Source organism: Macaca thibetana, chromosome 2 (genome assembly GCF_024542745.1).
Source record: "Macaca thibetana thibetana isolate TM-01 chromosome 2, ASM2454274v1, whole genome shotgun sequence".
Classification (NCBI taxonomy): Eukaryota; Metazoa; Chordata; class Mammalia; order Primates; family Cercopithecidae; genus Macaca; species Macaca thibetana.
Window position 1 is genome coordinate 73,829,479 of NC_065579.1, and position 17,080 is coordinate 73,846,558.

At 39.2% G+C, this 17,080-nt stretch overlaps 2 protein-coding genes across 3 annotated transcripts in view; both read left to right on the plus strand.

Annotated features, from left to right (window-relative positions):
- Nucleotides 1-17,080, plus strand: part of GPR160 (G protein-coupled receptor 160) — a 305,594-nt gene that overhangs the window by 240,754 nt on the left and 47,760 nt on the right. The gene's annotated exons all lie outside the window — the stretch shown is intronic.
- Nucleotides 1-17,080, plus strand: part of PRKCI (protein kinase C iota) — an 84,706-nt gene that overhangs the window by 60,047 nt on the left and 7,579 nt on the right. For both annotated transcript variants that reach the window (XM_050778268.1, XM_050778269.1), the window contains exons 10-16: nt 1,024-1,121; nt 1,749-1,835; nt 3,949-4,084; nt 10,987-11,074; nt 12,047-12,172; nt 14,544-14,623; nt 15,929-16,018. In XM_050778268.1, the coding sequence (XP_050634225.1) occupies nt 1,024-1,121; nt 1,749-1,835; nt 3,949-4,084; nt 10,987-11,074; nt 12,047-12,172; nt 14,544-14,623; nt 15,929-16,018 (705 nt within the window). The remainder of the gene's footprint in view (nt 1-1,023; nt 1,122-1,748; nt 1,836-3,948; nt 4,085-10,986; nt 11,075-12,046; nt 12,173-14,543; nt 14,624-15,928; nt 16,019-17,080) is intronic.

The following is a 17,080-nucleotide window of genomic DNA, read 5'->3' on the forward strand; positions in this document are numbered from 1 at the left end:
TATTCTTTTTTTTTTTTTTTTTTTTTTTTTTTTGAGTTTCACTCTTGTCACCCAGGCTGGAGTGCTAGTGGTGCAATCTTGGCTCACTGCAACCTCTGCCTCCCAGGTTCAAGTGATTCTCCTGCCTCAGCCTCCCAAGTAACTGGGATTACAGGCATGCACCACCATGCCCGGCTAATTTTTGTGTTTTTAGTAGAGATGGGGTTTCACCATGTTGGCCAGGCTGGCCTCGAACTCCTGACGTCAAGTGATCCACCTGCCTCAGCCTCCCAAAGTGCTGGGATTGTAGGCATGAGCCACTGCGCCCAGCCAAGAATACTATTTTAAAGAAACCTCTATGTTTGTGCTTTATTATCTCATTCTGCTTTTCTAAATATGTGCTAAGTAAATGAAATATATTATTTCAGTTTACTTTTCTTATAGACTGTATAAGATATTTAAAGTAATTTGATTATTATTATATTTTTTTTTATTTTTTGAGACGGAGTCTCGCTCTGTCGCCCAGGCTGGAGTGCAGTGGCGCGATCTCGGCTCACTGCAAGCTCCGCCTCCCGGGTTCACGCCATTCTCCTGCCTCAGCCTCCCGAGTAGCTGGGACTACAGGCGCCCACAACCGCGCCCGGCTAATTTTTTGTATTTTTAGTAGAGACGGGGTTTCACCGTGGTCTCGATCTCCTGACCTTGTGATCCGCCCGCCTCGGCCTCCCAAAGCGCTGGGATTACAGGCGTGAGCCACCGCGCCCGGCTATTATTAGATTTTTTTAGAAAAACAAAAATCAAACCACATTATTATCAGGAGAAATACTTGAGCTTTGTAAAACTTTTCTAGACAGTTTTATAATACTGAAAGATTTACTAGTGTTATTTTTCTCTTTGTTTGTAAATTTTCATTTCATGATTATCAAAGGTTTTGATATTTAGCCTAGTTAACCATTGCATTTGCAACCATTGAATTGCTCAGAGCAAATTTATCATTAATTGTGATATCAGTTTGACATAGCTTTCTTACATGTTTCAAAACAGGATATTGATTGGGTACAGACAGAGAAGCATGTGTTTGAGCAGGCATCCAATCATCCTTTCCTTGTTGGGCTACATTCTTGCTTTCAGACAGAAAGCAGGTAAGATTGAAAGATAATAGAATGATTACTGGGCTTTATATTTTTGGTCATATTACATAGTTAGAACCTTCCTGCTCTAATTCATGAAGTAGACATCATGGAGGACGCAACAGTGTTAGGCCTATAACTTCCTGCTAATAATACTCACATCAGTGATACCAGTTTGATATTAGATCAGCATTAGGAAATGACCTACTTTAGGCAGAAAAAGAAATAGCCATGTCATAATTATGGCAATAGAAATCCAACCTTTTAAATATCCCCAATATTCTAGTTTTATGACTTAAAATTTTCTAGAGTTTAACAAGGAAGAAAAATACCTTGATAGTCAAAAATTACTTATTTAGCAAATGCTGAAATTAGGATATTAATGAGTGACTCTGGGTTGCAAGTGGTACTACTTTAGAACAGAAGTAGTCAGTTACAAAATTATTATCATGCTGGTTTACTTTCTTGTATCTTCTGTATCTTCTGTACCCTAGATACTCTTTGTTTCCACCAAAATTTTGGCATCTTTTTAAAGGCTAAATAGTAGAGAATGCTGTCTGTTGTGATGGTTTCTGAAAATGCAAAGTTACACTACCTTATTTTGGATCTTGATTTCATGGGTTCTCCCCTGTGTTTTAGATTGTTCTTTGTTATAGAGTATGTAAATGGAGGAGACCTAATGTTTCATATGCAGCGACAAAGAAAACTTCCTGAAGAACATGCCAGGTGAGTTTTTGTTTACTGTTTGTGTTGTTTTCTTTTCGGGGCCTTGTGGCTTTTTATGTGCAGTGGTTGAAACAGTAGATAAATAATTTATTTTTCTACAATTAATTCTTCGTAAGTCATGCAGAGGCTGAGCTAAAAGTTACTTTACATTATATATGAAAGTGTAAAACACTTATATATGTGTAAAACAATTATAGTGTATATGATTTTACATTTATACACATACATGTACATACACATGCACACAGTGCTTCCTAAGCAATTGAAAAGTGTTAACAGTATTAAAAGGGAAACCTTTAGTCTACTAAAACCAATCTTTTTCAAATATTTTGTCTGTTTAACATCAGCCATTTAAATAATTGAGACTAATAAACACTTAATTAGTCTTTTTAGGTTTGTAGTGGTCTCTCAGAGAGTTTTTCACGATAAAAGTGCTATTCATATATACTTGAAAGTAATTAAATGATCCCTCTGGCTGGGCACAGTGGCTCACACCTCTAATCCCAGCACTTTGGGAGGCTGAGGTGAGCAGATCACCTGAGGTCAAGAGTTTTGAGACCAGCCTGACCAACATGGTGAAACCCCATCTGTACTGAAAATACAAAAATTAGCTGGTTGTGGTGGCAGGTGCCTGTAATCCCAGCTACTCAGGAGGCTGAGGCAGGAGAATTGCCTGAACCCAAAAGGCGGAGGTTGCAGTGAGCCGAGATCGCACCACTGCACTCCAGCCTGGTGACAGAGCAAGACTCCGTCTCAAAAAAAAAAAAAAAAAAAAAGAGTATTGAATATTAATTTTGTGCCCTTAATTTGATATTAATATACAAGACTGTAAATTGTTTATGAGTTGGAGGAGATTGGTGGGAAGGGATCATGGCCTTGAGTAAAAGGTTTAATCCATCAGTACCATGTTTTGTTTCTTATTCATAATCAGCGGTAATTCTCACCCTTTCCTACTTCACAAGAGTAATGCCAAAATGAAGCACGTGAGTTTGTGTATGTATGTAATTATCATGCAGGGAACAAATATTAGAAATTTCATTTAAATTAAAAACTTTTGGAAAATTTGCTACTTCATTATTGCTTGTCAAAAAGTGATAATCTTTAATTTCATAAGAAGATATAAATTGTACTTATCTAATCTTGAGGCCAAGCTGGGTTTTTTATTTGGGTTTTGTTGTTGGTCTGGTGTTCATTTATTTTCGTTGTGTATTTATGCCTTATCAAATGGTCACCCTTCTAGCAGAGCCACAGATGATATTTTGAATTGCAAACATAGCCAATATTTGTTCCTTGTTTGTTTAGTTGAATGTGGGAAAGCTAGTCTGGTTTTTACTATATTAATGTGCCAGTTCTGGTTTTATACCATCTTTGCTTTTGTGAGGACGAAAGCCCAGGATAAGGGCTTAAGTTCCCGAATCACAGAATTAAGTAGCTCGAAGGTGTATGTTATGTCCCTCCACACATGATCATGATCATATGCCACCAAAGCAGCCATACATCAGCTCAGGCGTTCCATTTTCATTATTCAGGCCAGAAGTTCTGGGTTGTCACCAGTGAGTTGGTAGCAGTTTTTTAAAGTTCTTCGTTTAATATTGAATTTTATAGTTGTAGAGTATTTTCATTTAATTCCTTTTCTAAAATCTTCATGAGGATTTTATGGTTTTGAGTAGTCAACTCGTAGTATTCTTTCTATTCTCGACCCCATCAGTGGTTCTTAGCCTTCTCGGGGGATCATGGGTTCCTTAGAGAAGTGATGAAGCTTTGAGGACTCTGTAGATACAGTGCATGTACATTTGTGCATACACCTTTGCCCCCAGTTGTAGAAGTATGGACTGCCTGAAGTTCACCCAAGGACCCAGATTAAGAACCCCTGTTTGAGACTTATCAAATTAATAGCTTTATGAAAAATGTGAGTTTAAGTTAGACAGGAACTTTTACAATTGTGTCTTGGGCTCAGATGTTTTAAAGTGGTTCTTCAGTTCTTTTTTAAAATTTGTTCCTAAAATCACTGGGAGAAAAAAATATGTTTTGATATGAATTTTTGTGTTTCCGGTTACAAATGTAGAACTTAAATATGGTTGAATCAAATGACTTATTTTTTATTTTATTTTAGATTTTACTCTGCAGAAATCAGTCTAGCATTAAATTATCTTCATGAGCGAGGGATAATTTATAGAGATTTGAAACTGGACAATGTATTACTGGACTCTGAAGGCCACATTAAACTCACTGACTACGGCATGTGTAAGGTGAGGAAAATTTTCTAGTTATTTTAAAAGGTCTTCAGCAGCTAGTAGTCTTTGTAAAATAACTTCATGTTTAAAGATGGGGAAATGATTACTAATGTTGCTAATTTACTTAAGAAACTTTGTGGAATTCTAGCACAAAGACAACATTTGTAAAATTTGTATCTTCTGTGTTATGTGTACTAAAATAAGAGTTAATTTCTTTTTATTATACCTAACTTTTTATTTTGAAAGTTGAAATATAATTGAAGAAAATTTGGAAATAAAAATTGTCTGCAATTCCACTGCTTAACACAACCATTTGTATATGACCTTCCAATTTTTGCCGTTTAGTAGTGAATCTTATATAGTGCATTCAGGATTTTCCTCAGAAGTAAAACTTTTTTATATTTAAATTTTAAGCATCTGACATAAAGCATAATAGGATAAAACAAGAATTTTAGTTACTCTCAGAATATGTCTTCTTTATTTCTTGATGTTTTATTCTTTTTATAACAGTGTTCCATTTTAAAGGTCTGATATTTTCCCACAAAATGCATAAGGAACTACTCCTTGTTAAGGTAACTGATACCAAATTATCCTCACATAGTAATAACAACAACCAGTATGTAAATGTGTGAATTGCATTCCCTGTTCACCTGTGGGAAGTGCCTCCAGAGTCTGGAGATTATCTAAATGCTAATAACATGGCATATGACAACCTAGTTGTATCGAAGATTTAACTTTATTATTTTTTCAGCATGCATTAAAGAATAAAATATTCACTTAAACTATGTCTGATTTCATGTACAGAATTCAGCCGCACTTTTCACATGATACTTATTAATTAATTAATTTTGTTTTTCTTTTTTTTTTTTGGAGACAGTCTTGCTCTGTCATCTAGGCTGGAGTGCAGTGGCACCATCTTGGCTCACTGCAACCTCCGCCTCCTGAGGTTGGCCATTCTCCTGCCTCAGCCTTCCAAGTAGCTGGGATTAAGGTGCGCCCTATCATCCCTGGCTAATTTTAATTTTTTAATTTTTAAGACAGAGTTTTGCTCTTGCTGCTGGCTCCAGGCTGGAGTGCAATGGCACGATCTCGGCTCTCTGCAACTTCCACCTCCCAGGTTCAAGCAATTCTCCTACCTCAGCCTCTCAAGTAGCTGGGATTACAGGCATCTGCCACCACACCTGGCTAATTTTTTTGTATTTTTAGTAGAGATGGGGTTTCACCATGTTGGCCAGGCTGGTCTCGAACTTCTGACCTCAGGTGATCCACCAGCCTCAGCCTCCCAAAGTGCTGGGATTATGGATGTGAGCCACCGTCCTGGCCTTACATATTTTTATTATATAAGTTTTCAATCATAAACAATTAGAAAGCTTAGCAAGTGGAACCCCTGTGTACTTATCACTTATATTTGTGATACTCTTTTGATCTCTGTGTCATTTTTTTTCCCTGAGGGATTTTTTCTCATTTCAAAAAAAAGTGACAGTGATAGAGGAGTCTTATCCCCAAGAATAAATGAAACTGAACAAAAAACATGGAGAGTATTAACCTTCATATGAAGTGCACAAATTAAAACGAGATTTTTTTTTTTTTTTTTTTTTTTTTGGCCTGTGAGATATTGGTTTTAAAGTTAGAATAGTCTGTATGTATAAGAGTTTAAAGAAATGGGCCGGGCGCGGTGGCTCACGCCTGTAATCCTGGCAGTTTGGGAGGCCGAGGCAGGTGGATCACGAGGTCAGGAGATCGAGACCATCCTGGCTAACACGGTGAAACCCCGTCTCTACTAAAAATACAAAAAATTAGCCGGGCGTGGTGGCGGTGCCTGTAGTCCCAGCTACTCAGGAGGCTGAGGCAGGAGAATGGCGGGAACCCGGGAAGCGGAGCTTGCAGTGAGTCGAGATCGCGCCACCACACTCCAGCCTGGGCCACAGAGCCAGACTCCGTCTCAAAAAAAAAAAAAGTTTAAAGAAATGGGCATATGTCACTGGTGTGTGTATAAATTGTTACAGCCAGGCGCAGTGGCTCATACCTGTAATCCCAGCACTTTGGGAGGCCAAGACGGGCGGATCACAAGGTCAGGAGATCGAGACCATCCTGGCTAACACGGTGAAACCCCATCTCTACTAAAATACAAAAAAAATTAGCTGGGCGTGGTGGCGGGCGCCTGTAGTCCCAGCTACTCGGGAGGCTGAGGCAGGAGAATGGCGTGAACCCAGGAGGCGGAGCTTGCAGTGAGCCGAGATCGTGCCACACAGCACTCCAGTATGGGCGACAGAGCAAGACTCCGTCTCAAAAAAAAAAAAAAATTGTTACAAACCTTTTGGAAAGCAGTTTGATGGGGAATTGTCAGGAATCCTAAAGATGGCCATGTTCTTTGATCCAGTAATTCTGCCTCTTGGATATTCCAAGTAAATATTTTGGTTTATGAAGAGAGATTTCTGACTAAAACTTTTATTGTAGTTTATGATAGATATTATAAAGTCACTTAAGAAGATCTTTATTTTTATTTTATTTTTACTTTTTTTTTTTTTTTTTAAGTAGAGACGAGGTCTCGCTGTGTTGCCCAGGCTAGTGTCAAACCCAGGAGTTCATAATGTTAGCATTTAGATAATCTCCAGGCTCTGGAGGCACTTTCCTCAGGTGAATGGGGAATGCAGTTCATACATTCACTTATTTGTCTTATTACTATGTGAGGATAATTTTGTTCCAGTTACCTTAACAAGGAAAGCAAGCCACAGCTCCTGGCTGAAGATGTTTATAAAAAATACGTAACACATGATGGCTCAGACCGGTAATCCCAGCACTTTGGGAGGCCGAGGCAGGCAGATCGCTGGAGCTCGGAAGTTCAACACTAGCCTGGGCAACATGGCAAAACTCCATCTCTACAAAAAATAGGAAAATTACACTTCCTTGGTTGTGCTTGTAGTCCCAGCTACTTGGGAGGCTGAGATGGGGGATCACTTGAGCCTGGGGCTGTAGTGAGCTGTGTTCACACCACTGCATTCCAGCCTGGGTGACAGTGAGATCCTGTCTAAAACAGACATAACAATGCTTATAATGCCTATAAAATGCTTATAATATAACATTAGGTGAAGTCTTAACATACAGAGTTGTCTGATTCTTTTATGTATCGTTCTGTTATGTAGCATCACACGTTGATTCTGTTTACATTTCAGTATTTTTCAAGTTGTTATTTTAAAATGTTATGTTAAATGTGGTTACCAATTGCTTTACAGTACACTAATGCATTTTAATAACATTTTAAAATGTTATTTTTAAATAACAACTTTAATGGAATTACTGCATTGTTTAAACAATGAAAATGGGCAGGATGTGGTGGCTCATACCTATAATCCCAGCACTTTGGGAGGCCCGGGCAGGCAGATCACTTGAGATCAGGAGTTTGAGACCAGCCTGGCCAACATGGTAAAATCTTATCTCTACTAAAAACACCAAAAAATTAGCTGGGCATGGTGGCACACCTGTTGGGACCACAGGAGACTACTCAGGAGACTAAAGCGGGAGAATTGCTTGAACCTGGGAGGCGGAGGTTGCAGTGAGTGGAGATTGCACCACTGCACTCCAGTCTGGGTGGCAACGTGAGACTCCGTCTCAAAAAAAAGAAAGAAAAAAAAAAGAAAGAAAATATAATCACAAAAATGAATTAAGACTTTTCTCTTGGCCGGGAGTGGTGGCTCACATCTGTAATTCCAGCACTTTGGGAGGGCAGGGCAGGTGGATCACGAGGTCAGGAGATCGAGACCATCCTGGCCAACACAGTGAAACCCTGTCTCTACTAAAAATACAAAAAAATTAACCGGGCATGGTGGTGGGTGCTTGTAGTCCCAGCTACTCGGGAGGCTGAAGCAGCAGAATGGCAAGAACCTGGGAGGCAGCGGTTGCAGTGAGCTGAGATTGCGCCGCTGCACTCCAACCTGGGCGACAGAGCGAGACTCCATCTCCAAAAAAAAAAAAAGACTTTTCTCGTTTTGTCTTTCTTAGTCTTTTGTTACCCTTACTGGAAAATAATATTGGCTTCTTACACATTTTCATTTCTTACAGGAATCCTCAATTAAGTTAGTCCAGGTCTTTGATAAATTTGAGATCTTTATTGAGTAGGTCTTTAAATCAAATGTCCTCCTACCTCCCTTTCTGCCTTTCCCCCTTCCCCAAGAGCTGCCTAGGGCAGGTGCAGTGGCTCATGCCTGTAATTCCAGCACTTTGGGAGGCCAAGGCAGGCAGATTACTTGAGGTCAGGAATTTGAGACCAGCCTGGCCAACATGGTGAAAACCCATCTCTGCTAAAACCACAAAAACTAGCCAGGTGTGGTGGCGCGTGCCTGTAATCCCAGCTACTGGAGAGGCTAAGGCAGGAGCATCTCTTGAACCCAGGGTGGGGTGGAGGTTGCAGTGAGCTAAGATCACACCACTGCACTGCACTCCAGCCTGGGTGACAGAGTGAGACTCCGTCTCTTTCTCTCTCTATATATATATATAAAATTAAAAAAAGAAAGTTTATGAGACATTCACCCTCCAAAAGTTTGAATGCTCTTTTATGACTTAGAGTCAACATTTAACTTACCTGAAGCTTGACTTCATGCAAGTGTTGGATGAATTTCTTTATAAAGATTGCAGAGGATAGTGATGAAAACTTGAATTAATATCTTCAGAGTTATGTTTGAAATGTTTTATGAACATTGATTTTTTGAATGGAAACCTTTAGTGGTTTTATGAACTGATGTGCCTTTAAGTGTTTTTTTAATCAACAGAGGAATTCTAATAACATCTATGTTATGCTGTAGAAAACTCAGCAAGTGGACCTACATTCCAACATTCACTCAACAAGTGAATGATTAAGCATAACTGTTACAAGTTAACAGACTACATCTCTTACCTCTGACTAGTACACTGAAAGTACATGTCATTTATCATGAGAATGAACTGCCATTGCCAATAATAGAAAACAATAAAAACCATATTCACATTGCTAAAAATAGCATATAATATCCCTTTTAGAAATCATTTAAAAAATTCTTGGAGTCACAACATATTACTAAATATTTATTCTAGATGTTTATAGCAGTATTATATATAATAGGGTGAAATTTGAAGAAAAATATGTTCACCATGCCCAGAATATCTCTGGAGGGCCACATAATAGTGGTTGCCTCTAGGGAGCTGGAACTGGGTGAGTCAGGGACAAGAATGGAAGGAAGGGCCAGGCGCACTGCTCACGCCTATAATCCCAGCACTTTGGGAGGCTGAGGTGGGCGGATCACCTGAGGTCATGTTGGTCAGGCTGGTCTCAAACTCCTGACCTCAAATGATCCACCCACCTCGGACTCCCAAAGTGCTGGGATTACAGGTGTGAGCCACTATGCCCGGCCTGTATTTTAATAGCTACAGGATGGAAAAAATTAAGGCAAAACACACTAACGGGCATAGTAAAGGAACTACCCAATAATTAATGGGGCAATCACCAAGAAGTTGTAACAAATATAAACTTGCATACACTCAACAACACAGTCTCAAAATACAAAGAGTAAAAAAGGACAAAATTAGTATGAGAATTTCACAATCTCCAATCATGATAGGAAAAGTTAATATGAGAATAATCTATATTAGAAAATGATACATCACACATACTAAAAATCAGTAGGCAGAGAAAGATTTGGAAAGAAGCTAGAGCTTTTATATATATATATATGTAGAATATGTATGTCTATATGGGTGTGTGGAGTGAGGGAGAAGGAAGAGAGACATTAGAGAGAGTGAGACTCCCTGCATGTAAAGATTATATATCCTTTTAAATACACATGGGCTACTGGCCATATATTAGGTCATAAAGGAAATCTCAGTGTATTCCAATGAACTAATATTCAAACCATTCTCTGGCCACAAGGCAAATAAAAAAAAAAAAATCAACAGGGCAGGCGTGGTGGCTCATGCCTGTAATCCCAACACTTTCGGAGGCCGAGGTGGGTGGATCATCTGAGGTCAGGAGTTTAAGACCAGCCTGACCAATATGGAGAAACCCCATTTTCTACTAAAAATACAAAATTAGCTGGGCCTGGTGACACACGCCTGTAATCCCAGCTACTTGGGAGGCTGAGGCAGGAGAATTGCTTGAACCCGGGAGGTGGAGGTTGCAGTGAGCTGAGATTGTGCCATTGCACTCCAGCCTGGGCAACAAAAGTGAAACTCTGTCTTTAAAAAAAAAAAGTGTTCTTAGGAAAAATAAACAGAAGGAAAATATTGTAGTCTTATCAATGGTTGTATTAGGAGGTGAGATTTAAAATGCTTCTTTTCTTCATGAAATATGCCTTATTCTACTAATATTAAAATTTTGGTATTAAATTTTAACTTGTATGTAAATTATTTTAAATGCAAGTCTTACCTTAATTGAATCAACTCTAGCAACATCTAATGAGGACAGGTTTTCTTCAAGCTATTTAGTTGTGATCTGTGATTTTAATAATAAAGGCAGTTGCCAGGCATGATGGCTCACGCCTGTAATCCCAGCACTTTGGGAGGCCGAGACAGGTGGATCACTTGAGGCCAGGAGATCGAGACCAGCCTGGCCAACATGGTGAAACCCTGTCTCTACTAAAAATACAAAAATTAGCTGGGTGTGTTGGTGCCTGCCTGTAATTCCAACTACTCAGGAGGCTGAGACACAAGAATTGCTTGAACCCAGGAGTTGGAGGTTGCAGTGAGCTGAGATCGTGCCACTGCATGCCAGCCTGGGCGACAAAGCAAGACCCTGTGAATAATAATAATAATAATAATAAAGGCAATTGTTCTAGTGAGTTTAATGTATCACTACAGATGCTGAACTTATATGATAGGTGAAATAGAAAGGGGAAATTTAAAACAGAATTTTTTATCTCATTCTTTCTTTCTGTTCTTTTTAATAAAAGGAAGGATTACGGCCAGGAGATACAACCAGCACTTTCTGTGGTACTCCTAATTACATTGCTCCTGAAATTTTAAGAGGAGAAGATTATGGTAATAAATAAATTGGTGGTATTATTTTAGCTATTGCTAGATGGGTGGTTAAATGTGGTGCCAATTGCATTACAGTACACTAATGCATTTTGATATCATCTTATTAATATAAGCATTCTTGATCCTTTTAAAAACTACACGAAGAGCCCCAGACTTTGAAATCAGAGACAGTGGGACCTTGACAGTATTTGGGGTTACCAAGCTCAATAATGTTTTATTAGTGACAAAACTAAGCAGTAGCAGGCACTATTCTAAGCAGTTTACATATATTAACTAAGTTAATCCTCTTAACACTGTGAGGTAAGTACTGTTAATGCTCCTTTTATAGATGAGGAAACTGACATACAGAAAGATTAAATAACTCGCCTAACGTCAAGGATTCAGAACAGCACCCAGGTGACTCCAGAGTCATGAACCCCTGGAAGATTTTTCAGACTTCCTGTGATATTTCCCCCAGGAATCTGAAAGATGGTGGAAAGATTAACTGTATCTCAGGCACCCGAAGATACACCCGAGAAAACATTTGACTTTTTGGGTTTTGGCCCTCTGCCTTCAGCAGATATAAAGGAGAATGTGGTACTTGTGAAAGCTGCTCAGAGTCTGCATCCACTGTCCTTCACTGGTCTTTATCAGCTAGCAAAAGATCAAATTTAAGACCAAGGAGATAACTCTGAAATACAATTTAATTATATCCTTAACACACAATATTAGATATTGGGCATGAGTCTGAAAGTAGACATACATGGAAAAAGAAAGGTTTTTTCCTCATAATTTTATTTTTAAAATTATCTTTTAGGTGCCTACCCTTGTAAGTGAAGCATTTTTATAATCTTCAGTGCCTACCATGATAGCTGGAATGCATTTAGTTTACTTTTTCATTGTTTCTTTTTCCTTTATGTGATAAAATCTCCAGTTACTAACTTTCAAGAATGCAAAGTGTATAATTTATTGCTTTAAAATTTCTTTCTGAAGGTTTCAGTGTTGACTGGTGGGCTCTTGGAGTGCTGATGTTTGAGATGATGGCAGGAAGGTCTCCATTTGATATTGTTGGGAGCTCCGATAACCCTGACCAGAACACAGAGGATTATCTCTTCCAAGGTAATTTGGAGTATTTTACAGAGGTTCTCTGAGAAAAACCTATTCTAGAGTACAAATGAGAGTGACTCAGGTTACTACTTTGAGTAAGAAAAATGAGCATAATCTGGAAAATATACTTCTGACTCATTGTATTAGGTTTTGTTGTTGTTTTTGTTTGTTTTTGACACAAGGTCTCACTCTCTGGCCCAGGATGGAGTGCAGTGGTGCAATCTCAGCTCACTGCAACATCCATCTCCCTGGTTCAAGCAATTCTGCCTCAGCCTCCCGAGTAGCTGGGATTACAGGCACACACCACTATGCTCGGCTAATTTTTGTATTTTTAGTAGAGACAGGGTCTCACCATAGTGGCCAGGCTGGTCTTGAACTCCTGACTTCAAGTGATCTGCCCACCTCAGCCTCCCCAAAGTGCTGAGATTACAGGCATGAGCCACTGCACCCGGCCTCTGTGTATTAGGTTTTGATGTTTTTTAATACATTATTTCTTCTCTATAGTCTTCACTCCTGTTCACAGTTACCTTCTCATACTCAAAATCGTAACAGGGGTTATTTAGAATTATCCATCACAGACAGATTAGAGAAAGGAATCCTGTGGCTAGAGAGGATAATCTTTACACAGGGACCCTGAGGCTGGGTGCACAAGTTCAAGAACAGTATGAGGGGAAAATAGAGCACCAAGGTGATGAGTGATCAAAAGATGGGGAAAAAGGCCCCACATCAGGGAATATAAAGAATTGACAGAAACAAGCAGACAAGTACAGGGACCTCTAGCACGGAATCCAAAGAAGTATGAAAACTGCTATAAAATTCTACATTTAGTAATTAAAGCCATCACGGGATATAAATAGGCATGTCATATAACAGAAAGCCCAAATGGCCATGGAATATGTGAAAAGACATTCATTCTCACTAGCAATTAAGGGAATGCACATTAAATGTTAATGAGTTACCATTTCATATCGGTACATTTGATTAAAATATTAAAGTTGGATAATACCAGTGCTGGTGAGGATGTGGAGCAACTGGAACTCCTCTAGACTGCTGGTAGGAATGAAAACTGATGAAACAGCTTTAAAGAATAATTTGGCAATGTCCAATAAAATTGCATATTGTATATGCCAAGCATTTTACAAATGTTATTTAAACCTCATAACAATCCTATGAAGTATTTTTTTATTCCTATTTTACAGACCAGGAAATTGAGGTACAATCAGGTAGTCAAAGAATAAGACATTCATGTAAATGATAAATAGTATTCAGATTAGAGGCTTTCTCTGAGAAGAATGGAAAAGAAGGGGATTAGGAAAGTACAGGAGGCACTTCAGTTACATATATAATATCTTATTTTTTCTCCTGGAATGCCTTAAATATCTTATAATAAAAATTGAAAGATTGCACCCAGGCATAGTGGCTCACGCCTGTAATCCCAACACTTTGGGAGGCCGAGTTGGGTGGATCACTTGAGGTTGGGCGTTTGAGACCAGCCTGGCCGACATGGCAAAATCCCGTCTCTACTAAAAATAAAAGAAAAATTAACTGAGTATCATGGTGGGTTCCTTTAATCGTAACTACTCAGGAGGCTCAGGCAGGGGAATCACTTGAGCCTGGGAGGCGGAGGTTGCAGTGAGCTAAGATTGTGCCACTGTACACCAGCTTGGGCGAGACAGTGACACTCTGTCTCAAAAAAAAAAGAAAAAAGAAATTTAAAGATTGCCAGGTGCAGTGGCTCACACCTGTAATCCCAGCACTTTGGGGGTCCAAGGCAGGAGGATTGCTTGAGTGCAGGAGTTCAAGACCAGCCTGAGCAACATGATGAGACCCTTATCTCTACAAAAAAAAAAATTAAAATTACCCAGCCATTGCTGGCTGCAATGACTCATGCCTGTAATCCCAGCACTTTGGGAGGCTGAGGTGGGTGGATCACTTACCTTCATGGGTCAGGAGTTCAAGACCAGCCTGGCCAGCATGGTGAAACCCCATCTCTACCAAAAACACAAAACTCACTGGGCATGGTGGCACATGCCTGTAATCCCAGCTACTCAGGAGGCTGAAGTGGTAGAAGCGCTTGAACCCGGGAGGCAGAGGTTGCAGTGAGCTGAGATCGTGCCACTGTACCCAGCCTGGATGACAGAACAAGACTCCATCTTAAAAAAAAAAAATTAGCCAAGCGTGATGGTGGCGCCTGTGGTCCCAGCTACTTGGGAGGCTGAGGTGGAAGGATTGCTTAAGCCGAGGGGGTCAAGGCTGCAGTGAGCTGTGATTGCACTACTGCACTCCAACCTGGGCAACAGAGCAAGACCCTTTCAAAAAAAGAAGAGAAAAGATTAAAGCCATGTAAAAGTTAAATATAATACTATAATTTCTATCTTTCTAGTTATTTTGGAAAAACAAATTCGCATACCACGTTCTCTGTCTGTAAAAGCTGCAAGTGTTCTGAAGAGTTTTCTTAACAAGGTATAAACTGTGTATAAAAATATTTTGTGATTTGTCTCTTTATATATCAAACTGATCAGTAGCAGTTTGGGAAATGTAAAATTCCAAGACAGTAGAGAATGTAACTTTTTCAGTTTGACCCAGAATTTTCTCTTACCCAAAGAGTAATTGACAGCATTAGATCCTGAGATAAGTTAGTTGTCCTTTCCATTTTGGCAATAAAATTTACTCCCCAGCTATATATTACATATTTTTTTTGTGTGTAAATAATACATACCATATTCTCACATAGGGGAAGATTTAATCTTTGGGTTTAGCCATAATTGTACTTTGAACTCTGTTTCCATTTTTTCTGTGTCATTATCCATAGAATCTATTTATTACCATGTACTTTTTGAGCACATGGGCCACAGTGCTCCCTACAAATTCTCATGTCGAAAATGCTATAATTAGGTAAAATTCAGAAGAAATGAAATGCTATCTTCGGCTCTTAAAAATGTGAACATCATTCAATTGTTTGTTGCTGTTGGTAGGCTAGAGGAGTTTTAGAATCTAAGTGTGGTCTTGGCAATCATAAATTCTACCTTAAATAAATGGTATGATAGAAAGTTTGATGTACATTTACCTTCTAAGGTAAATAGATAATGAATTTTAATAAAATAAGAAATTGAAGCCTTTTTTAAAATGAACAATTTATGTGAGGAAAGATTTAAAATTGAAACCTAATTTTTCACATAGTGATGAAAAATGAAGGCAAGAGGTGTTGATATGCGAAATAAAATACCTTTTATCAGAAAGAAAAATGGGAACATATTCTCATTCATAGTAATGAATAAGCCAAGACTTTTTATAAGTTGCAGGCTTGGATTAAATTTGTAAGTTGGATTAATGTCTTACACAGGCGATGATTTGTTGCTGTAATTGGGCATGGGGCTTTTAAATTAAGCTAAAAACAAACTTCTGATGAAGTTTGGAGGTTTGCATGTTTTGACTGTCACACTAGGTCATACCAAAGAAATGGCTGGGTGCTGCTCAAATGATTCTGCTGTTCTCTTTCTCCTCCTATTTTTCTTTAGCAAGGAATTGATGATGATTCTCTGTTTTAATTACATGATAGGTGGAGAAAGTGCCACAAAGAAATCTTACCTATCACAAGCTTCAGATAATTCAATTTGTTCTGGAGTTGTACTTCCTAGAAATAAAAGGTAGACCATTCCAACTTCAGAAATAAGACTATCATGTGAGGGCACAAAATACGGATCACAAAGATGATTTATTTTAAAGCATGACATTCACCCAATTCTTGAAACATTTCTTTCACCATAGGACCCTAAGGAACGATTGGGTTGTCATCCTCAAACAGGATTTGCTGATATTCAGGGACACCCGTTCTTCCGAAATGTTGATTGGGATATGGTATGTAAATTTTGATTACTTTCTCTATTAGGTTTCATTATTATCTTCAGCCAAATCTTTTTTTTTTTTTTTTTTAGGACAGAGTCTTGCTCTGTCACCCAGGCTGGCATGCAGTGGCACGATCTCGGCTCACTGCAACCTCTATCTCCCGGGTTCAAGCAGTTCTCCTGTCTCCGCCTCCCAAGTAGCTGGAATTACAGGCACGCACCACCACACCTGGCTAATTTTTGTATTTTTAGTAGAGATGGGGGGTTTCACGATGTCGGCCAGGCTGGTCTCGAACTCCTGACATCAGGTGATCCACCCACCTTGGCCTCCCAAAGTGCTGGGATTACAGGTGTGAGCCACCGCAACTGGCCTATCTTGGGCCAAATTTTATTGTCTTAGCTAACATATCACAGCTTTAAAAACTTAAAACCACTTTCTAAACTGCTTTTTAGAAAACTTTTAAAACAAAAAAAATCCTTTTTTTAAAAATGTATTGTTTTTTCTGAGATGGAGTCACATTCTGTTGCCCAGGTTGGAGCGCGATGGTGTGATCTCTGCTCACTGCAACCTCCGCCTCCTGGGTTCACGCAATTCTGCCTCAGCCTCCTAAGTAGCTGGGATTACAGGCACATGCCACCATGCCCAGCTAATTTTTATATTTTTAGTGGAGACAACGTTTCATCATGTTGGCCAGGCTGGTCTTGAACTCCAGACCTCAAGTGATCCACCTGCCTCAGCCTCCCAAAGTGTTGGGATTCCAGGGGTGAGCCACCGTGCCCAGCCAAAAAATTGAATATTAATGTAATAAAGCAGGTTATAATGTTATTGAAGTCCATATCAATGTTTATACTTGTTTTTGTTTGTTTGTTTGTTTGTTTAAGAGAAACAGTCTCACTCCATCGCCCAGGCTGTACTGTAGCTCACGACAGCCTTGATTGAACTCCTAGGCTCAAGAGATCCTCCTGTGTTAACCTCTCAAGTAGCTGGGACTATAGGCATAAGCCATGGTACCCAGCTAATTTTCAATTTTCTTTTTTGGTTTGTTTTTTTTGAGGTGGAATCTTGCTCTGTCTC